Below are 23,272 nucleotides of genomic sequence, written 5' to 3' on the forward strand. Positions count from 1 at the left end.
ACATTGTGTTAGTATTAGATCACTGACATCTAGGGTGTTCTAAAAAAAATTAATGTGTCATGAAATAAAAAATAATTCAGCTGTATGAAGGCTGGGGAGATTAGTTTGCATTGTTGGTATGGTAAAACCCACTTCCTTTGCAGTGCTGACCTGATGGGTAATCCAAAAGGGAGTTATGGGATATTGCGTAAATTGTACAGGAATATGAGTGGGACAGTGATTCAGGAAATGTGATGTAACTTGTTGGTCACCGGGAATACAGCTCAGTTTCACTCTTCATCTCTGGAATACATATAATCTGATAACTGTCAGGTGAAGTCAGGCAGGCCAGTGCAGAATAAACGCCTACTACTCCCACTTTCCTTTGTGTCACTAAAAAGCAAATCGATATAATGAGTCAAAGAGAGCCACAAACTGGAGTGATTAAAAAGCAGAGCACAAAAGAAAGTTTATTTGTGATAAGCTATCGTTAATATGATGTAATACCCAGACTCACTGAGATGCTTTCTTCAGCCGAGAGTGCACAAGGATGTGAACTCACACTGAACTTTCTCCCAATATAATTGTTCTCTCTGTACATCTGTCTAGATCCATCCATCCATCCATCTATCAGATTACCGCATTTACACAAGACATGTCTCTGGACATCCTTAGGACATGTTGATGTCATTACAAACAATCCAGGCTCATTGTTTTTGATATGTCTAAGATTCAACTATATCCTAAAGTTATATACTAAAGTTCCCAAAGATCCTTTATATATACAAACGACCTTCTATACCATATTTGTTCAAGTTTAAAGATGATCAAATATTGACCCTGAATAGTAGATTTCAAATGTTAAAAAAAAAATTCACCCTTTACTAAAAAATGTTTCTGTGACTTAATAAAACCATCACCATAATCTAAAGTGAATATTACATAATTTATCAAATGACAGATATACAATTGCAAGAATAAAGGCTTTTAGGGCAGTGGAGGATAATTCAGTTAACGTCAAGGTAACATCATAAATTAAGCATAGTCAGTTGGTTTTATAGCTTTATATGAATAAAAACAAATAGACCAACACTTTACAATGTGTATAAAATCCCTGTGCAACATAATTTTACACCTACAATGTTCAGGAAAAATGTGAACAGTGCTTATTCCAGTTTTGCAGGTTATATTTACAGTCGGCCAAGTGATGTAAGACCACACTGGAAATCATTGTGTTTGTTCAATTAAGCATTAAAAATCCATGAGCTTATCTCTTAAGGAAAGGGGAGTACAGCATCACTGCAATTAAATCTCTGGGGTAAATAGTAAAATATGTATTCCTCTTAAAATGAGCAGATGACTCTGTTAGCAAACGATTGGTTTATGCACTTTTAAAAGGGTAATTATAGCAAAGGGTTTCCTAGGAATAAATACACTAGGCTAAAAACATGGATATAGGCAAGCTGTGACAAGGTACTAAACCAGAACATTTCACAGCTAATGCTCAGATAAGACAAGGTTGACTTGTCATGCTATTATATACACATTAACTAAGTATGAGTATCAATATGCTCAATGCTAAAGTAAACAATTAAAGAGTGTGTTTTAGTGATAGATATGATTTGTTTGGATTGTTAGAAGCAAGTGTTGGACTGTAGTTTATTCCACTCTGTATGTTCAGGACCAAAGGGACAGAATGAACACATTGTGTGATGAATTTTATTATGAATGGAATTTAAACTTGAAAAATTACAAAGAAGAGTAAAAAAAAATGTAATAATACAAATACTGAACTTGTCATTTATGGTCTCCTGATAAGACACCTGATAATCTTTTCAGTTCAGTCCCAGATCTTGGGAAGGTTCTCCAAAATTCTTCGTCGATGAGATGGGTTAGACACACCCGCTGCACACAGCTCCTCCTCTGTAATACCACTGCATGAGAAAGGAAACATATTTATATATATGTTCATGAAGCACTGTAGCTGCTTCTGAATCATTAACTGAAGCAAATGGCTCTGAGAACAGAAGCAAATGAAGAAGTCTATGTCAGATTTTTGGCTACATCACATCAGCCTTACCTGAAGTAATCGAGATCATCCCAGCCATTACGGCTGAGGTCCAGCGTGTAGCGCTGCAAACCCAGAGTGCTGAGCAGCTCCCGCACTGTTTCTGGAGCTCCATGTAAGACTGACACCTGCAGACACACGTTGCCTTTGTATTCAACAAAGCTTAACCCCAAAGCTAATCCTAAAATCCATATTTACACCTTGCACTAAACAACATAATACATATCAGAAAATTACACAACTTACCTCTTTCTCCCAGCTGTAGTTTCTCTCACTATCTAAACCATAGTTATATCCATGATGCCTTTGCTGAGACAGCATTTGATTAAACTGGTACTTTCTGTCTACGGTCTGAAAATCCACCTCACTTAGTGATTTAGCAATTTGGAGGGCTGTAAGCGAGTTGTCTCCTGAAGCTGTAGATGGCTGCTCTACTATCCAGGGTACTGAGGATTCATGAACGGAAGCCCTTGTGGATATATATGGGTACAGCTTTGGTCCATTTCTCATTGACGGGGGTCGATCTTGCTGTAGCCTTTGATGGTCCTTTCTGACTTTTTCTTTGAGTGGCGCCTGTATGTCCCGGGAAAAAACAGAACTGTTCATGTAGGAGTTTGTGACTTTTTTAACTGATAATACTGAATCCTGTGTTTTATTGTTCTTATGGGACTGTAACAGTAAAGATGTATACGAGGAGGTGGTGTCTCTTTGGTTTGGGGATGTATTAGGAACGTCTGGACCTGGGAAAAGCTGATAAGACGAGGCAGTTGATGCCAGTTCGCTTTGATTCTCACAAGATGATTTATAGGGTGCTAAAGATCCAGGAATCTCAATCTCTGTGAAGTCTGACCTCCGAGCAGACCTTTTGCCATGGCTGTGACCTCCAGTCACTCTAGGGAGCTGTATCACAGCATCTTTGGCATATACCACTGGGGATTCATGGCCGGATGAGGGAATCTCTTCAACTCTTCGCAACACAGGCACCCCCTCAAAGATGAAGTACGCAGGATTGGTGTAGCTGTTAGGTGCTGCCATATATGAGGATGATGGTGCTCTACAGAGGGAACATGGAGTGTAATCAAAGTTATGTTCAATGGAAAAAGGTATCAGAACAGGAACATCTGAACAAGCATGTGAATAAAAATTCTGTACCATAGATAAAGTAATCTAGGTCTATCTTTTACTCACTGGTTTGAGAATGCACAGGAAGACTGGCGAGACAAATGATCCTTCATCATTTCCTTCTCATCCTTCTCCATGCAGAGCCACTCTGCAATGTGCAGAAGATATGTTTCATGTCTAAATGTTTAAATATTGTAGTAATTTGTGACAAAGCCACTGGGTGTTCAGTGAACAGTATGTTAAGGGTCATATTTCAGTGAAGGTCTCAGAATGCATCTGGACAAGATCAGGCAGCATAGCAACAAAAGAGGAAGCCATGGTAGATAGGAAAGTGAAAATAGAGCCAAAGCAGAGGAGAAACTAAAACAGTGTATATTTGAGGAAATGATTCAGTGAGATCATGTGGATAACCCACCATAAACCCTTTCCCGGATCCTACGGCGGTCTGGTGGTACATAAACCTCAATTCGTCCTCGAATAGAACCCATCTCTTCTCCTCTGTGAGTCAAGCATGTCTCAAATAGATCAGATGATTTCCCTGTTACTGAGCGAAGAGCCACACAGCACTCGCCTGAAATGGCAGAACTCACATTACATAAACAATCTATGGGCCTCCCCTGTATACACTTGGTAACTTCATGCGTTTCATGGAAAGACAAGGTGTAAATAACCTCCAAAACGCTTTCGAGACAGATTTAAATCTGATGGCTCAACCGACTTCAGGAGGTGGTCTGGGATGCATTCCAGATGAAACTGGACAAGTTTCAATGCATCTGGTTGTTGAAGCCACATATGTAAATTTTACTCTTGCCAAAATGTTGAAATAATTAACGTTATAGGCTATATGTACGGTGGCCAAGAGAAATCAATGTGCTGCAATTTAAGAAAACACATGTAAATTGAAAAAATAAAATCTTCATCAGTTTGACAACACAAGTGTTGCAAATCCTCACAGCACATGCATATAACGAAACGTACTACAAAATCTCACAACACATGCATATAACAAAACGAGCTGCAAATCCTTCACAACACATGCAAATTAAGAAACGCTGCAAATCCTCACAACACATGCAAATTAACAAACACACTGCAAATAGCACTGACCACAATGTAAATGTTTCAAGGAGATCCCGAAAAGTGTCGGACCCGGCTGGGATTTGCTTATCATGCAGTGGCTACTGGTCAGTGTTTCGTTATATGCATGTGCTGTGAGGATTTGCAGCGCGTTTAGTTATATGCATGTGTTGTGATGATTTGCAACACTTGTGTTGTCAAACTGATGAAGATGTTTTCTCCATTTGCTGGTGTTTTTTCAATTTGCATGTGTTTTATTAAGTTGCAGCGTGTTGAGCTCTCTCGGCCACCGTATTATATGACATAGCCAGATACGAGGGGGAGGATTAACAGAGTATCTCTTCAGCAACTCGACGTGCAAACTGCCACAAATAAAACTGATAATGAGTCACAGACACTCAACACACAGTCATCTTCATTAAAAGTAGTAAGACTACATTGCGGTCTTTGATTCTGAAATTAGCTGATGATCAATAAAACGCTGTGAATATCTGTTGCTTTCGTTGACATGAACTCCATTAAATTTGCATAGAGCATGGGAACTGAAGATCGGATTTATATCCGTTTTGCATTTATGTGGCCAAATGTAAATGGAACCGTTTGAACAAATCAAATAGATATCTTCTCAGAAAAAATGCATGAAGTAACCAGGTGTAAACAAGACCAATATGACCATGTTTCAACAGTGCCTTTAGTTCACAAGAAATTAAGAGGATGTGTATATTCCAGGTTATGATGTAATGGTTTCTAAGAAACCATTATTGAAACTTCATTCAAAAAGACATGATGAGCTTGATCATGTACCATATGACTCAAAGCCATCACAAGACTTCACAGACAACAGCAAGTGCTGATCCCGGAGATGCTCTAGATCTGAGAACACTGGGTGGAGCTGAAAAAGAAAAAAGATAATTTCACTTGGTGTACCAACCAAGAGTGTCAAATCCATATTAAACTGAACAAATCTCCAAATGATCACATTGAGCCAAATAGTATCAACCTTGGGGAACTGTTTTGAAGACCAGCCAAGTTTGAGAAACCCTGGTACCTCACAGCACTGAGAGTCATTCTCAGCAGAACGACGAGGCTCTACACAGAAGGAGAAGAAAGAACTTTCACATTTATCATATGACCTCTTGACATTTCAAAAGGAAACAGATTGGTAAAAAGAAACATTGATTATTGCACAAAAGATACCTTCTAGACAGCGTGAGTGGAACTCAATGAAGAACTTGGCCTTGCTAGCAGTTTTCACTATGACCTCAATCGCTTCCAGCTCAATGCTGGCTCTCTCTGAACCCAATTCTACATCCGTAGAGATGGACAAAGAGGACAGTCAGATGGTTATGACACTAAGAGAAGCGCTAAACAAATACTCAATTTAAAAAATACTTGTTGAATTATGACAGCTGATTGTATCTGTGGGGGTTAGTTCACCCAAAAATAAATATTCTGTCACCTTAATGTTATTCAAATCCCTTAAGACACTTGTTCATCTTTGAAACACAAATTAAGAAATTTTCAATGAAATCTTAAATGTTTCTGTCAGGTTCAAAAAGATTGCAAAGAAATCCCTTTGTATCAAAACATTTCAAAGGCTTCTGAAAAGGTACAACTGCATTGAAAAATAAATGTATGATTTATTCACATAAACATTGATCAAAGCACATACATAAATCACATCAAACTCAGTAAATGGAAGCCCAAATGTGTTTGGTTGACATGAGAACAAGTGAGGTTTGTCCTCATGTACTGTCACGTTTGAACTTATGCAACAACCAAAGTGGTTTGTTCTGAGTATCAGATTTGATTTAAAATGTTTGATTTAAGAGTTTCTAAGATTAACAATGAGTTTGGAACAACATTAGACTGAGTAAATGATGATTAATTTGTACATTTTAATTTATGGGTGCACTTACCCTTTAAGAATTATCTAAAAGTTTAATTGTTTTAGGCTTAATCATGCTGGTGCTGTTAAAATGTACCAGCCTCGGAAAAAAATGTGTTCAGTGGCAAAGGGAAATGGTGGTTCCTTAATTAAAAATGCACGTTCAGCAACCCCTAATATAACTCTCTGAGTTATGCAATGACCCAAAGGTCAAAAACTCCAGAGTAAAAGACTTCAGCTGGAAAGGACCCCATACCTGTTCTGGAAGACTGTGATATCACACCCACTTCAAAAGTTGCAAAAACAGGAGAGTGATCACTGGTGAAGATGTCATCTGTGCATCCTGATATGATAAGTAAAAATATTTGTTTAATATGTGCCTATTTGGGGTGCATGCTTAGAAAATCTGTCATTAAAGCTGTAAAGTTAGTCTAAAAACATACAAACCATCACCTAAACATTAGTAACATTCCATTAATAAATAACCTAATTAATCAAACATCAAATTCCCATTCCACTGAATACTGCAATTTAGATAGTTACTAAACATACTAAAGTGATGTAGTTATGAAATACTAAGCGTCTGGTCAGTGCTTGCTGTGATCATATACACTAGCTTAATATTTGTTGGAGGCCTTTGCTGAGGAGGCTGAATTGACATGTTTGAAAAGCAAACGGACGGACAGGATATGACTTTGATGGTGGACCACAGACCTACAATCATACCCAAAGTAAACCTTTGTAGTGCAGGGTAGCTAAACATTTCTCATTCCAAAAAACTACAAAAATAGCAGTTTAGTTACTTCCCTCGAGCTAAAGTGCATAGACTATGCATAGGCTGTTACATAGACTACATTTCACATAACTTTTTCTTTTAGAAAGCTTCTACACAAATGAGAATAAGAATTGAAAGAAATAGGAGTAACATACCATATGAGGTACAGATTATGTGAGACTCAGGGTAGGACTTCCACAGAACTCTATCACACCATGAGGGCCCGTTGACTTGCACCTGAGGAAAGTTTGAATAGTTTTAATAAAACAAAATAATATAAAAAAAGAAGGATGAGATGTGTAACTGTAATATTCTATGCTGCCACACCTAATGACTCCAATCATATCACTCATTTTTATTCACAGGTCACTAAATATGTAAACAGGATAATAGGATGTCATTAACAACAAAAAGTTTTACCCCACTGGACTTGTATTTCTGCCATAGATAACAGTCTCGAGAACCACGTTCATACCGATAGGTGGGTGGAAACAAAATCTTCTCCTCCTCTAAACAGAGAGAGCAAGAACAAAATCAAAAACGAAATATTAAAGTGTCTGTTAATGTCCAAAATCTTTTGTGCAATCACTGATTACATAACAATTTGATTTCATGTGTCTGTGATGTCCGCGGGAGGAGATCAGCAGCCGTGGTTCTTACTAAAGTTAAAAAAGGCCTTTCTTCTGTGCCGCTCTCTAGTCAGTTGGTCTGCGCACATTAGCTCCTCAAATTCTCTCTTTGAAACGTGCTTCAATATGTCCTGCAAAATGAAAGACATCGGTCAGGGACAGATGATCTTCAATTTATGATGCAAGTGAGCACAAGGATTCACAAAACAACTCAATGCACTTAAAGGGGTCTCCTTGGAGCAATGTTTGAATGGCTATGGATCACAGTTACATAAAATGCAGTGAGCAGGAAATAAGTAAAGCAAGAGTGACTAATATCTAGAGAGAAATAAAGTGGATTTAAGTTATGTGACCAGTGCATCCAGGTCCAGGCGGTAGTTGAGGTCTCCACACCAAAAGAGATGATTGAAGCGAAGGCTAATGTCAAAAGTGCCGAGCTGCTTTTCTCCAAGAGACAGGAGTCTGAGGATGTCTTGGAAGTTGTGGTTCCTCCTAAGACAAGAAGGAGGATCAATGCAAAACAGACACTCACAAATACACAACAAAAGTTTGGGGTGTGTAAAATGTTTTTGAAAAATCTGCAATTATTTTCTCACAAATACAGCAAAAACAGTAATTGTTATTCTATTATAATATATTTTAAAATGTAATTCATACTTATGACGGCAAACGTTTACAGTGTCACATGATCATTTTAATATGCTGATTTGATTGTCAAGAAAACATTCCTTATTATTATCACTGATGAAAACAATTGTGCTGCTTAATATTTTTGTGAAAACATTATTTTTTCAGGACTCTTTGATGAATTGAAAATACAAAAGAACAGCGTTTATTTGAAATATAAATATTTTATATCAGTGCAAGACTGTCACTTATAATCAATTCAATGTGCATTTGTTGAATAGAATTATTCAACTTTTATCCAAACTTTTGAACGATTGTGTACCACAGATAATTACACAATGTCATCTAGATGTTTCACATTAAATATTACATATCATTTGGTAGTGAAACATAGATTAGTATGTTTCTTTTGTACATCATTAGCAACTGCTTTATCATTTAATTAGAAGCACCATAATTACTAAATTGTGTCATCTGTTATAGAGGTTTATTTTTAAATGCAAATTACTGAAAATCAAAATAAAGCGATGTAAACACTTGCATTTTGAAAACACTATAAGTGTGGCCATCGGATAATGGAAAATTGTACATGCACTTGTCTTTACGGCCACTTTAACACTTGGGCCAAATACAGGAAATATGTCATTTAAGTAGTAGTCAAGTGGTCAAGTGGAAAGACCACAAGTATGTGTATTTGGGCAAACTCATCCTGTGTTTATTTGACATAATTTCCAATGAAGTCTCAGGCCAGAGCTGTTGAGCTCGGTAAAGCTTATAGCAGCCACAGTCTAATAGCTACTACTGCAGTCTAACTGTTACTAAAGTAAAACAGTGGTGCTCATAATCATGCTGAGTATATGTAGTTTGAAAATATATTGGTAAATGGCACCGGTGTTATCTCTTCTACTCATCAGTTCTGGTTCTAATATCGAATTAGTCAAAACAGTTTCTCCTCCTAACGTCTCCGCCGATTTGTGCATATGGATCGGATCCATTGGATCCATGCTATCATGTCTCTGGAGCACACTGTGTGCGTGCTGCAGCAGTTTGCGTAACTCAACACCAAACCACATTTGCCTAAATGAAAAGCATATTCACACTGTCTGTATCGTGCACTGTGTGCCACTGACCAGATAGCAAATACAAACTATCTGAACAAGTGATTGATTTCAGCCCCAGATTTCAGCATCTATTTATTGTGTACGGGGCGGGACGCTTCTGATTCTAGACAGCGTTTGATTGGCCAGAAAATCCAAAGAGAAGCTGATCATCAAAATTGTTGATCCATATTAGCAGAAGTGAGAGACTGAAAGTTTTGAATGCTTATATCTTCTAAATGTAAAGTTTATAGATATAACTCATACTGAAAGCCAAAAACTATTCATGGGGACTTTAAGCAGGGTAACAAATGCAGTGGTTCTCAAACTGTGGTCTGCGTGTTATTAGCTGTTAAAAAAAAACAGACCTAAATAAATAATTAATAGACATTAAAATAATCAACTGATTCATCGACTCATAGCAAAGAATAAACTGATTGTGTTAACACTCATAGTTGATAATCTTATATTTTGATATTTTGTCATGCGTTCATGTTCTCTTGTCATGCGTTGGTTAGCCACCTGTATGATGACCTGTTTTTCTCTGTAAAGAGAAATTATTTTAAAGATATGTGTGAATACCTGAGTGCTTTATCACTACCAGAAGTCAGATGACAGTTCACAAAGCCCATTGAAGTGCCATTGAAGAGAACAGAAACTCCTACTGCTCCCTTATTTCCTGTAACAACCGATAAAAAAATTTACATTAAAAAAATCAATATGATTAATTTATTAATTTGTTTTGCTTGGCTAAAAGACACGGATATAAAGGATGTGAGAAAACAGCAGAAAAGGAGAGTTGGGGAGTGTGTTTATTTGTTTGTTTGAGCAAGACAGACTTGTACCGAGTGTGTTCCCCAGGCCAGTTTTTACACTAGCAGTGTTTACTTGACTGATGCGTCCTTCATGCTCTGGTTTCACAAACACAGCCAGTCTGATATTCCAAAGGGACTGTACTGCCACCTACAGGAGAAACACAAAAACACACTCAATACACTCTTACCAGTTTAACAAAATTTAAAGGGATAGTTCACCAAAAAATGAAAATCTTGTCATTAATTACTCACCCTCATGTCGTTCCAAACCTGTAAGTCCTCCTTTCATCTTCAGAACACAAATTAAAATATCTTTGATGCATTCCGAGAGCTCTCTGACTCTCCCATAGACAGCAAGAATCCTTACACAATCAAGGCTCAGAAACGTAGCAAGGAAGAGATCGTTAAAAAAAAACCCAATGTGACATCAGTGGTTCAACTGTAATTTTATGAAGCTACGAAAGGATAATATTGTGCGCAAAGAAAACAAAAAGAATGACTTTGTTCAACAATTTGTCTCCTCTGCATGCAAAATGGCACTATAGGGTGAAATTGTTAAATAAAGTCGTTCTTTAAGTGAGCCTTGATTGTGTAAGGATCCTTGCTGTCTATGGGAGGGTCAGAGAGCTGTCAGGATGCATCAAAAATATCATAATCTGTGTTCCGAAGAAGAGAGGAGGACTTACAGGTTTGAGAGGACATGAGGGGGAGTAATTAATGACAAGATTTTCATTTTTTGGTGAACCATCCCTTTACTGCTATACAATCGAATGATTCATACTGCTATGTGATTACATACGAAGAAGAATGATTTCATGAAGTCAGACCTGTTTGAAGTCAATTTTGGTTGCACTCCGAGGCGTGGCTCTGATGTGTTCAGCCCATTCTCTCTCGCCCTGCGGGTTGTCCTGAGTACCCACTGCATAGATATCATGAGGCAGGGAGGCGATGGACTCGTCTGGGGTGAGACCCAGACCACAGCAAGTAACCCAGGACTGAAGCGAACCGGGTGGTGGAGTGCCCCCTGCAGGCAATATAAAAAACAACAACAATGAAATATTTTGCTGCAACTGTTGAGGCCATAATATATATATATATATATTTTTAATGATACACTGTATATCCATACCCATGTTCCATGTGCCCACAAATACAGAGATGACATCCAGCTCAGACTGCTGGCAGTGAGCAGTCTTCATAAGCTGCAGCAGCCGACAGAAAGCTTCTCGTTTCTGTGGGAGACGCATCAGTACTTAGATTTAGACCATTTAAGGTAAGCCAATTCAAGTCTTTCTACTCACCTTCATGCTTTCAAACACAAGTTCTCTCGGCGGATTGTGATGACTGTCTATGACCATTTTCAGCTTGGCAGGGCCTTTCTGAATCTTCACCAACTGCACGACTAAAACATAAAAGCAATAGATTCCATTTACTAGCCTTGTATGATAATAATGGAGACTGAAGTATCTCAGGCTTTAAGGCAAGATAAACTCACTTCTGTCGTGTGTGACAGTCTCCAGACCGAATGAGCCAGTCTTCTTGTCAAACTGCAGCACTCCTGCATCTATGTCTACCGACACTGTTTGCCTGCCATACCTGACTACCTTGATCTTGACATGCAAACACATGCACATAAATAAAATGGAAAAACTTGCATATTACCAGTGAGCAAAAAAACTAATGTGCTACCTGAAAGCTGTGGACAGTATTAGGTCTGGCCTGTTTTTTGGAGGCTGTGACAGACTCAGGAGGAGTTGATGCTTGCAAAGATAAGTTGTGATTGGTAACAGCTTCTTGTAAAGCTTTGAGAACCTGAAAAATAAACATTATATTGTTATCATCATCATTTTTATAAAAACAGCAGTGCAAAAGTATGACGTGCATGTGGTTTGTGCGTGTTTGCATGCTGTTACTGTCATATGTGTCTCTACCCTTTTCTCCAGAGATGACAACAGGTTACAGAGGGTAGTGAGCTTGTGAAGTAGATTATCCATGTTTTCTTCAGGGCCTTTCCCTGTATTCTAACAAAAATAAAGTTTATGAGACAAATGGAATGTATGAGATGAAGGAGAAGAAGCAGAGCATTATAGGCACAAAACTTGCTTCTACAGGTCGTAGCCTTTGCACTGCATGCAGAAGTCGCCTACACAATGCTAAAGTGCTGTGGGTCATGCATGGTGCTGCTAAGACAGGGGTGTTGCAAATGTATTCTGGGTGGTTGCTATGGGATTGTTTCCTGGCACAACTTAAAAGAGTTATGATATTCTGGTCTCAGGCATGGGTTCTCAACCTGGGGGCCTAAGCCCACTAGGGGGCCTCAGTAAACTTCCAAGGGCGCTGTAGGATGGCATTTGTTTTTAATTTATATATTATTGTTATAATAATAGTAATAATACATTTAATAGTAACATTGTATTGAAATGTTAAATAATATAAAATCAAGATTAACAGTGAACTATTTTCCTTAAAACACAAAATTAATTGTGGTTCATTTTTATATAAACACACTTAATAAAAGAACCTGGAAAACAAGCAGATCTGTCATATTTACAGCAGAAATACCATATGAATTAACTTGCCTTATATTGTGGGGCCTTTGAATATTGAATATTGAATATCAATATGGTTGAGAACCACTGGTCTAAGGTTTTTTTTCTACCTATTTAATCACCAGCGAAATTATGTCAGTCAGATTACTTAGAAAAGCAACAGTAAACCTTTTTCCAATGATGATTTGAGCTATTATACACACATTATGCACTAATAAACTTAGGGTTTAGGCTTGGGGCTTTGTTCAAATTCCTAATAAGAAGTATGAGCAATAGTAATAGTTATGCTTGTCTGTGCAATAAAGACCAATAAAGATCCCATTCCTGTTTGAACATGTTATAAATCTTTGCATCTGTGGTTCCCTATATGAGCCAAACAGAGTGAAATGCGTCAATGGCAAATGTTGCATGCAAAGCCAATTTTTTAAATAATGTCTTATTGATAATAGCAGCTTTTATTAGCCTTATGTATGTGTAAAAATAACATTTAGTGGGGTTGTACCTGCATTGTGGAGAAGTTGAGGTGGCCACTAGGATTATCAAACACTTTTGCTAAGGTTTCCAAACTGGACAGTGTCTGGTCAATCTCACTATTGTAAACAAATCATGAATAACTTTTTTCTTGCAAATATAACAGTCATTATTCAGATATTTGTGATTGCAGCAATGTGTGAAGGGACATGTGGTGTCTGAGAAACAGCACCTGTGCAGACTGTCGCATGCACGGCTGAGGATGCACTGAAAGTGTTGCAGTCCTGATGCGCCTCCTTTCACATTCTCCAGGTCCTTACATACATTACCATGCAGATACTCATCCAGTAACATGATGATCTCACAGCCTGCACTGCAGTGGTTAAAATTTGTATGTTAACATTTTATATACAGGCACAGACAATAGTTTGATATTGATCCATAGGTCATGTCATGTGTGAATGAATGTACCTATTTGGGCTGAGCTCCTGAAGCCTCTGCAGCAGTAAATGAGGGGCTCCTGAACTGGAGGGTGGAGGATGGCCTGTAGGGGACATTGCACCTGGTGGAGGGGTGGCAAATGTTGAACCTGGCTTCTCATCATCACCATCTGCACCAAGAAGACACCTGCGTTTGAACTTAAACATTTGAATGTTATACCTGTGGGATGAAGTGTGCATTAGCAGCCTCACACAAAATACAGGCTAATAATGTGTGCTCCGATTCGCTATTAAAACAGTCGCAAACAAAATAAAAATGAGCGACAATAAGTTTAAATCTGTTCGGGAATACTTTGTGTACTCCGTCCGTATGCGGTTTTCTGTCACAAAAGTGGGCAAATCCATGATGTCCGATTCACAGACAAATGATTCTTTTTAACTGGTTCTCTGACGAGTCAAAATGATTCACTAGCAGTTTGATTCAGACTCCCTCAGTCAGCTAATCGTTCGGAGATGTTTATTTTTACAATTGGCTCCTTTACTCAATGTTTAAAGTCTAATATATGTATAATAAAGATAAATATACATAACATACTTTTTATTATTGTTGTATTAAATGAATCAGTTTTCTGAAATCATTCAAATAGCGATATTGCACAAATACAACCAGGATCATACAATTTGTAATAAATGTATACTAAAACAACCAAAACCCTATAATTTTGTGTAAACTACAGTGAATCACTGTAATCTACATAGCCACCGAAATGTCCCTTCTTCACAGCTTACAGCTTCCAGTGAGTTAATATTGGTTAAATGCTTAAAGCTCAAAGCTGCAAACACTAAACTTAAAGGGTTAGTTCACCAAAAAATGAAAAAAGGCTGCGTTTTACTCACCCTCGAGGCATAGGTGTATATGACTTTCATTTTTCAAACAGTTGTATTAAAAATTGTCTTTGATCTTTTAAGCTCTATCATTGCATTCAGCTGGTTTTGCATTGCTTCAGTCCAAAAGATTTTAAATAAAAAGCGCCCATCCATTAAAAAAAAAGTGTCTCACATGGATCTGGGGGGTGAACAAAGGCCTCCTGTAGCGAATCAATGAGTTTTTGTGAGAAAAATATCCATATTCAAAACCTAATAATCATATTAATTTAGCTTGTGCCAATAGTTGTACACAGAAGCAGCTCTGGGAGCATGACGTATGAGATCAGCGTTGTGCATGCGCCGGTGAGTCTTGAAAAAAAAAAAACTTTGTTAACAGGAGCAAAGGAAGCAAATTTTTCTTACTTTAGCAAAGGAAAACCAGTCTCTTCTTTTTTTGAAATCCTCCAACATACTTCTTTACAAATCCTTTGTTTTGTTTTGATCTCTCCGCTGCGTTTCTGTGTTCGTCACTTCTGAGCGGCGCATGGGCAAAGTTGACCTCATAAATCATTCTTCTGGAACTACTTCATTTACAACAGTGAGCGCAAGCTAGATTCAGGTAATTATATTACTTTTTTCTTACAAAAATGCATTGATTGATGCCTTTGTTCAGCCCCCCGGAGCCATGTGAGACACTTTTGTTTATGGATGGGCGCATTTTATTAAAAATCTTTTGGACTGAAGCAATGCAACTCCAGATGACCACAATGATAGAGCTTGAAAGATCAAAGACATTTTTTAATATCACTCCGACTGGACTTGTCTGAAAGATGAAAGTCATATACATCTAGGATGCCTCGGTCGGTGGTGAGTAAAACGCAGCCTAATTTTCTTTTTTGGGTGATCTAACCCTATAAGCACTACTAACAACTTTATTGAGAGATTATTTTTGTGGGTTTAGGCTTCTATTATCCCAACTTACCTGAGCTCTCATCGTTGGGCTCTGATTCACGCATAACAGGGTAAAGCAAAGGGGCCACCAGACCTTTGTGTGGGTGTTGATAACCCACAACTAAATCACTAAGAGTACGGAAGCAATTCACCTGCACTCCCTGTGTGGCCTAAAGCAAAAACACATGACTCAATAACTCATACAGGCAAACAGATTCAGAGATCAGTACAACATAAGTATTTAAAATATGCATTACAAAATATCACAGTTATATCCTGATTAAGGGAAGGTGGAAAGGGAACATCAGTGTTTTAGAAGATTAACAGGAAAAATCATACAATCAAAAGTGTGAAAAAGTGTTGACGAAAGATTTTGAACTTTTTCGTTTTTAAACCTTTTTATCACAGCTCAGCTTAATAATTGAATAATAATCAGCTCAATTATAATTTTTATTAAATAAGAAATATTTGGAATTCTTGTACACACAAAAAATAATTTGACTATAAAAGGAAGGCAGAAATTGCAGAATTACTAGGTTTGCCACAACAAGAAGTTGGTCTAGGTATAGGGTAACTCCCAAAACAGTTTTTCCGCTTTACAGACCAAAGGTACAATTACATTATGATGCCCTCATTCTTGCATCTGCCAAACTCTACATACCGCGAACAGCCACTAGCCAGCTACCCACTGTGCACAAGTGCACACATACACACACACCACACTCTGTCTCTCTACTTAAACCATCAGGCATCATGACAAATAAAATAACCCGCTCTTTGAATGCCTTTTTTTAGAGGCTTGTATTTTCAAAGCATGGTTGATGAGACCATTTTGGCAGAAACGTTTCATTATTTCCCCTAAAATCTCCAAATAGCAGCATGTTTTCCTTCCAAGAGCGCAACTCTTGAAAAGCGATTAAAGGAAAACATAAAATGCCTCTTTTTCACAACACAAAGCAACTTAATATGACTCTTTTTGTGCATGTATGTTATCCATTCTGTGTTTTACATGAAACACACTAACATACTGTATCTCATCTCATGCATAGAAAAGAATTGGCAAAAAGACCAACAATGCATCTAGTACTGCTGTGTGGCCAGAATCTTTGACATAGAAACAATTATGTCACACATATCTTAATCTCCACACAGACAAACCCATTCCAGTCATTGCCTACTGGATCAGGAGCGTGGGTGCAGGAGGAATCTGTGTGAAACATTTTACTGACAGCAAGTGCCACCGAGGTCAATTTGAAACCACGCAGCTGCATGCTTCAGACAGCAGACAAGAACAAGTCTGCTTCTTTTTTGAAGAAAAAGAAGAAGTGAAAGTAACTAGATGAGTGTCAAGTAATTTCCATGTGAAATTGCAAATTCATTCAAAGGTAAAACCATCGCTTAAGGTATCCTGTCTAACACGGCATAATTTTCACCTGCATTTTCTTTCTTGCATATGATTAGCAAATTCCTTTGTCTGCTCACCTGCACAGCCAGTAACCCGTCTGCATCAGGGAGGATTCGGTATGTATGAACATGTCGCTGGAACCTATGGATAAGACAGACAGACTGTTGAAGATAATACAGTAAAATAAATAATTTTAAAGCAGAAGTTCACAAAAAAAATATTCTGTCACGTCAGCCAAAATGTAGTGAATGTCTTTCTGCTATGAATGTTCATGCTGCCCTTTACCATACAATGAAAGTGAATGGTAACCACGACTGTCAAGCAAGATTTTCACTGAATAGCAACTTAAACTACAGTCTATTTTTAACTCATAAGGCTTCATAAGACTGCACGTTCTGTGTACAATATTTATAATGATTTCTGCGCTTCTCCTCAGCTTGTACGGAAGAGATCAGCTCAGACATTCTGCTAAACTTCTCCTCTGATGTTTAGTGAAAAATAGCTAGCCAAACAACATAAATGGAACATTATGTGGTTTTATGAAACAATGTGTGAACGTCTGGCATTGATGGTTTCCATGGTCATCACAGGGCAGCATATTCAATTCTGAAAGTAGGGTAAAAATTCAAGGCCACAGTCAAATAAAAGACAGCCTGTTAATGTGGTCACCGAGGCCATCAGTATGTGTCATATCATACAAGATCATATTTCTGTGCCCGGAGGTTAGACAAACCAGAATTTGTGCTCATTTGCATTTTGCCACACAACCTGGAACATGCATTTAACTGAGTCCAATGAAGACACAATTAGAAAGCTCAGTGTTTCTAGGTAATCTATGAAGAGAACAAAGCACAGAGAGGAAGTGTGATTGTGTGAGTAGATGTTTTGCATGTGAACTGTTTCAGAGAGAAGAGATGAGGTAGAGGGCAAAGGGAAAGAATGAGCCAGAGCTAGACAACGACCGAAAAGGAGAATGAATGAGAGAGTAAGAAAGTAGGGAGAGCAGTTGGAGCTGGAGGGATCAGCCTTCAGGAATGTGTCTGGCTGTGGGCCGCAGTGGATAGAAAGCAGTGCGGTCACTGAAGCCTATTCCCTCCTACAGGGGCCAGAGACAGGAGGAAAACAGGGAAAACTAAGTTCTGAATAAAGTTGTGGCCTAGAGGGACTGCTGTAGACCGGATCTTGTCTCCTGGAGCTCATGTGCATTGAGATAGACAGTACTAAACTAGCTGAAAGGTGACCATCTTGCCAAAGTTCTGTTGAAACCTGATGGGGAAGGCAGACACATGGCTGTAAAATCCATTTCACAGGCACAGACTGTAGAAAAGGACTACAATAGTTCACTGACTTATTGGCAATACCTGGTAAGTATTGTGATTTACTTAAAATGTCCTTGTCACCAGTAAGTGGTGTGAATAGACAGCTGGGTGTGGTGCCAAACTCATTCTAGATATATTTCTCACATCTCAATCAAGTGTGTGTAAAGACTGGAATACAATCTGAACCATTTTTAAAAAGCTAGGCACCATACACTTAGGAAAACTGGTCAAACGACTGACGATCACACACTACCAAATGTGACCCTGGACCAAAAAAACAATCATAGGTAGCACAGGTATATTTGTAGCAACAGTCAACAATACATTGTACAGGTTAAAAAAATATATATTTTTATTTTATGCCAAAGATCATTATGATATTAAGTAAAGATTAAGTTACTTGAAGATATTTTGTACATTTCCTACCTTAAATATATCAAAACTTAATTTTTGATTAGTAGTATGCATTGCTAAGAACTTCATTCAGACAACTTTAAAGGCCATTACAAATTTGAAATAGTTGTATCTCAACCAAATACTGCCCTATTCTAACAAACCATACATCAACGAAATGCTTATTAATTCAGCTTTCATATTATAAATATGAAATATATTATAAATCAAAATTTTACCCTTATGACTGGTTTTGTGGTACAGGGTCACAGATTTCATGTTGTTCTGAACACAAACTCATGCAAAACATACACCTTGCTAGAAGATGCATGACTATATGTGTTGCAGATCTGGCTAAATATATATTAGCATAGAAAGCATAGTCCGAATACCTTATTATACACTATATTAATTTTGGATGAATACTTTAATTCTAACCACCCAAAATCTGCAAACTGGTTCTGTCTTTTGGCAGTTAGCATTGACTCATTACTCATCTGCAATTCTGTGCAGAAGTTGTGTAGTGTATTCCATTCGTGAAGTGTTTTACTCACAACAGACACAAGGCGTAGGCTCCAGGCACAGATTCGCTGTCCCTCACCAAGAAGCTGCCGTCTCTCCCCGCGCGGGCCAGCAGCTCTTCGGCTCGAACGCGGGTGATGTCCCGATGGTACCATGCTGCTGCAGTCATGGTGCTTTCAAAAGAGCTTCTTAGCAGAGTATTCTACAGACTAATTTCCAAAAACCAGAGTGGTTGATACAAGTGAGCTGAAAGATCTCATATTGATACTGTTGATTTCCAGTGATGCCAAAACCAGAGGTCCATACTGTCATCTCCTCACTGTCAGAACCTGAGCATGCAGAATAAGATCCTGAGTGTTACGATATCCAAAAGCTTTGTTGTTTACACTGTCTGTTGTGTTTTCTGTCCAATGAGCATTTTTGTGTTCTAAAGGCAGAATGCGTATTTGGCTTGAGGGCAGATACAGGACCGACCTCCTCCTCTCGTGATCTGCGCCAACTCCGCTTGTGAGAGTGAGACTGAGGTAGATGACAGAGCGTCCATATGCATGCTGCCCACCCACTGACAAACACTCCTATTGTCTGGCAGCAAAAATCCTCTGTGCAAACATATTCAAGAAGAAGAACCAAGAGTAAAGACAAGCACCAGCTCCAGACTTTGCAGATATGAAAAAGCAGTGGAGCAGTAACACCACAAATTCAAATACTTTTCCACTCGGTTGCTTTTGCCTTATAAGGGCAAGACAACACCCCTCTGAGAACTTCAGCTGATGTCTGCAAACTCTACTAAAGGACAGTTAATTCCAGCCAGAGGTTCACCAACAAGCCTTAAGTTAAGAACTAGACCTGGAAGTCATCTAGTTCTTAACATCTTGAAGATGTAAAATCAGAATGTTTGGAAACCTGGAGAATGGAAGGAGGTGCTTCACAGCTCCAGATGGCAGAGGAGGAAGAGGTCAGAAAAACTGAAAACACTATCCTGAATTCCTCTAAGTGACCTCACGTCATCAGTGATGCATGAATCGGAGTGCAGCGCTTCTGGGATCTTCCAGTCTCTCTCATTCTTCTTTCTATCCCTCCCAGGGATTTTCAGAAAAACCCATCCTGTCCCATTCACAATCAAGCTGTAACTAAATCATAGTCACATGCTTTGAGTCAGAATCTACAGCTCTCCCAGTCATCTGCTCACAGCTTCAGAAGATCTGGGTTACTGTGCTATACTTCCAGTTGTTTTTCTCTCACTCCTTTTTGGTTTCCCAGCTCTCTCTCTTCCTCTAGCCTCCCTCTCCGTCTCTCTCTCTCTGTCCAGGAAGTTAAGAACACAAGCTCCACCATATGGATACGATCATCCCCTTTTCTCTGCGTCTCTTGTTTTGTCCTTTGTCTCCTCCTCCTGCCCTCCTTTTCTTCTCTCTTTCTGTTTCCAGCTGCTTGACTAACACCATCCCTCATTACTCAGCAAAAAACTGTCTGCAAACCTCAGCACCAAACACAAATAAAGCACTCCACCTCCAAATCTCTGTTTGTTGTGAGTGGGCTATAAAAAGTCATTGTTTTTCCACTATTATGTAGATATGAAGTAAGTAAGTCCCTAGAAGTTTCTAATGCACCCTTTATGCGTAGTGTTGTCTGTTCAGTGTTGTGGCAATAGACCACAGAGGTGCCAGCATTTAGGGCACCACCAATGAAGACAAATGATCACAGAATGTATATAACATTTATTTTTATCCCCTTGAATATGTAAACCTGAAATGTTTGTGCACAATTTTCCAGCTCTGCTCTTGCTGTTGCTTTGATACCTGGCTCTGATTTGTATTTACATTTTGCATTTGAAGTCAACTTGAAATGCTGTTAGCAACCTACTGTGAAATATATACAGATCAAACACAGTTTGTGAGGACAACAGGAAATATTTTTTTTTCACTGGAGGAAGTGTTAATATGGATTATACACTGAAGCCACGGTTTAAGGTTAAAATGCAGCTTTTCACTTCATTAGATGTTAGCTGTTGGACTGGAGTTGTGTGGACTCTCTTTCTGACGGCACCCATTCACTGCAAAAGGATCCAATGATGAGCAAGTGATGTAATGCAAAATTTCCCCAAATCTATCCCAAATGAAGAAACAAATTCAACAACATCTGTAATGGTCTAAGGAGAAAAAAATATTTTTGGGTGATCAAGTAAATAAAGAAGTGAGTGAGTGAGTGAGTGAGTGAGTGAGTGAGTGAGTGAGTGAGTGAGTGAGTGAGTGAGTGAGTGAGTGAATGTATGAATGAATAAGTGTTATATACATAGTACTGTGTACTATATTTATCTTATTTTTCCAGTTAAAATATCAAAAATATAAATTGACATACCGAATGCAGAAAATATCAAGATTTTTCACATTTCTTAAAGTACTACTATCTAACTACAAAAAGTTTATTTTGTCTTGCTGTAGTGAAAATAAAAATATCTACTGGTGTATTAAGATGAACTATGCTTTTTATTAAACATACATTGTCCAAAAGCAATGGAAATATATTTTGAAATTTGGCTTCCCAATTGAATTTATCTTATTTCACAGATTGAACCTTTTAGATATTGTTAAGTAAAAACAAAAGAGATTCATTAAAAACATATGAAGTCATGAAGTCATATTTGCAGTGTAAACCTGGTTAAAGCATCTGATTGTGATCCCAATTCTTTAGATGGCCAGTCATGGATACATATATGAAGGTCACACGGTTTAACTTGCCAGTTTTTCTGTGTTCTTTTCTGAAGGTACAGTCCATCCAATTACCCCCTGAGGCATGTTTACAAAACACACAATGGATTACACCCATCTCTGACTAAGCCTAAGCCATCTAAGACATGCTCTCAGTGTCCAACTTTTCATACAGTCACAGAATCTATTTCTTCTCTTCCAGCTGAGGGAATATTGGTCTTTGTTAGCACCAAAAACGGGCAAAGAACTGTTTCCAGGGTTTTTTTTTTGGCAAACTGTTTAGATGGATCATGACTCAAACCGCACAGTAAAACTCCCCAATCCTAGCCCAAGCTGAGCTTAAGCTTTATTTTAATCACATTAATTTTTGACTGCACTGGCCGCTAATTCAGAGTGAGCCATTAAGACTAGCAAAAATCAGACTAGCAAAGAGCATTACCTACTTATTCCAAAGTATTATGTGAAACAAACATGTGATGGAAGAGGATTTGCCCTCTCTAAAGATAGATCCCTCATGCTTAAATAGAAAAAATATAGGGCTATTTAAATTCCTTAAGTTAAAAACACCTATGAAAATAATATTACTTTGTAGATCTACTAGCCTACTTTCTATGAGTGAGTAGTTAATATTAAAAGAAAATGTTTGAAAATTGAAAGAAACTCGAGACAACTTTCTTTCATTCCAGTAATGTTACAGCAATGTTTGTGTATTTTGTCTATCTTAGAACCATGAGGACATATAGAAAAGGTCTACACATCAGGAAAGAGGATTATGAATACAAGCCCATGAGCACATGAGCATTAACAATCGGTCGCTTCATGATAAACCATTTAGTTTGGTTTAACTGAAGTAAAAAAAAAAAAAAAAAAAAAAAAAATATATATATATATATATATATATATATATATAAATCTATATAAAGCTAAACTCAACTCAAAAATTTTCTAATTAAACATGATTTCTTCCTGATTTCTTACATGATGGGCATATCTGCAGTCGTTAGATAAGTCATTTAAATTAGTCATATGGGGAGTGACTGAGTGAATGAGAACACAGGAAATGAAACCAAGATGTTCAGTGCAAAGTTGAAAACAGAATTTGGTTTGGAAATTCTGAGATGTGAACCTTAGTAAAAGTATTTGTGGCTTGGAGATAGCAAAGTCACGTGTTGTCATCTAGACCACCCAATTTCAATATGACTCTGAACCAAAAAGACATATGAAACATAATGTCATTTTCAACATTCCTTTTATGACAAATAAACTAAAAAATAACATATTTGCAATGTTCAAGTCTTAATTTTGAAAGTAAAAACATCATACAACATATTATATCCATGTAAAAAATGCATATGTGATTGTGTCTAATCAATAACTTAAACCAAAATAACCCTAAAAATTTTTTTTTTATAATAATTAATAACATAATTTGCACAACAAATTGGATGCTGACTCTAGGAGTGTTTAATTGCCATCAGTTAGAGACAGAAGCTCTCCAAAGCTTTGTCATGAAAAACTAGATGGCGCAGTCCGATAGGTCCAACTCAGTCTGACATGGTGACATCGTCAC

At 37.8% G+C, this 23,272-nt stretch overlaps 1 protein-coding gene across 3 annotated transcripts; it reads right to left on the reverse strand.

Moving 5' to 3' along the window:
- Positions 1 to 906: 906 nt before the first annotated feature.
- LOC132109526 (phosphatidylinositol 3,4,5-trisphosphate 5-phosphatase 2B) lies at positions 907 to 20,358 on the reverse strand. 3 transcript variants are annotated; one of them, XM_059515676.1, is made up of 28 exons: positions 19,970 to 20,353; positions 19,027 to 19,179; positions 16,838 to 16,901; positions 15,387 to 15,525; positions 13,569 to 13,707; positions 13,330 to 13,470; positions 13,129 to 13,216; positions 12,009 to 12,098; positions 11,767 to 11,889; positions 11,573 to 11,687; positions 11,379 to 11,479; positions 11,207 to 11,309; positions 10,905 to 11,101; positions 10,108 to 10,225; positions 9,845 to 9,941; positions 7,892 to 8,030; positions 7,570 to 7,669; positions 7,330 to 7,418; positions 7,065 to 7,146; positions 6,391 to 6,477; positions 5,444 to 5,551; positions 5,247 to 5,335; positions 5,051 to 5,138; positions 3,585 to 3,740; positions 3,236 to 3,317; positions 2,294 to 3,101; positions 2,060 to 2,175; positions 907 to 1,913 (listed from the first exon to the last, which is right to left on the reverse strand). In XM_059515676.1, exons 2-28 carry the CDS (start codon positions 19,161 to 19,163, stop codon positions 1,820 to 1,822), a joined length of 3,690 nt encoding a protein of 1,229 aa, XP_059371659.1. In that variant the 5' UTR covers positions 19,164 to 19,179; positions 19,970 to 20,353; the 3' UTR covers positions 907 to 1,819. The 3 variants fall into 3 exon arrangements, with proteins under 3 accessions (XP_059371659.1, XP_059371658.1, XP_059371660.1); XM_059515675.1 differs by having other exon boundaries at positions 19,027 to 20,352; XM_059515677.1 differs by lacking the exons at positions 907 to 1,913; positions 2,060 to 2,175 and having other exon boundaries at positions 2,360 to 2,620; positions 2,788 to 3,101; positions 19,027 to 20,358.
- Between the last annotated feature and the right edge of the window lie 2,914 nt (positions 20,359 to 23,272).

Source organism: Carassius carassius, chromosome 29 (assembly GCF_963082965.1).
Source record: "Carassius carassius chromosome 29, fCarCar2.1, whole genome shotgun sequence".
Taxonomy (NCBI): domain Eukaryota; kingdom Metazoa; phylum Chordata; class Actinopteri; order Cypriniformes; family Cyprinidae; genus Carassius; species Carassius carassius.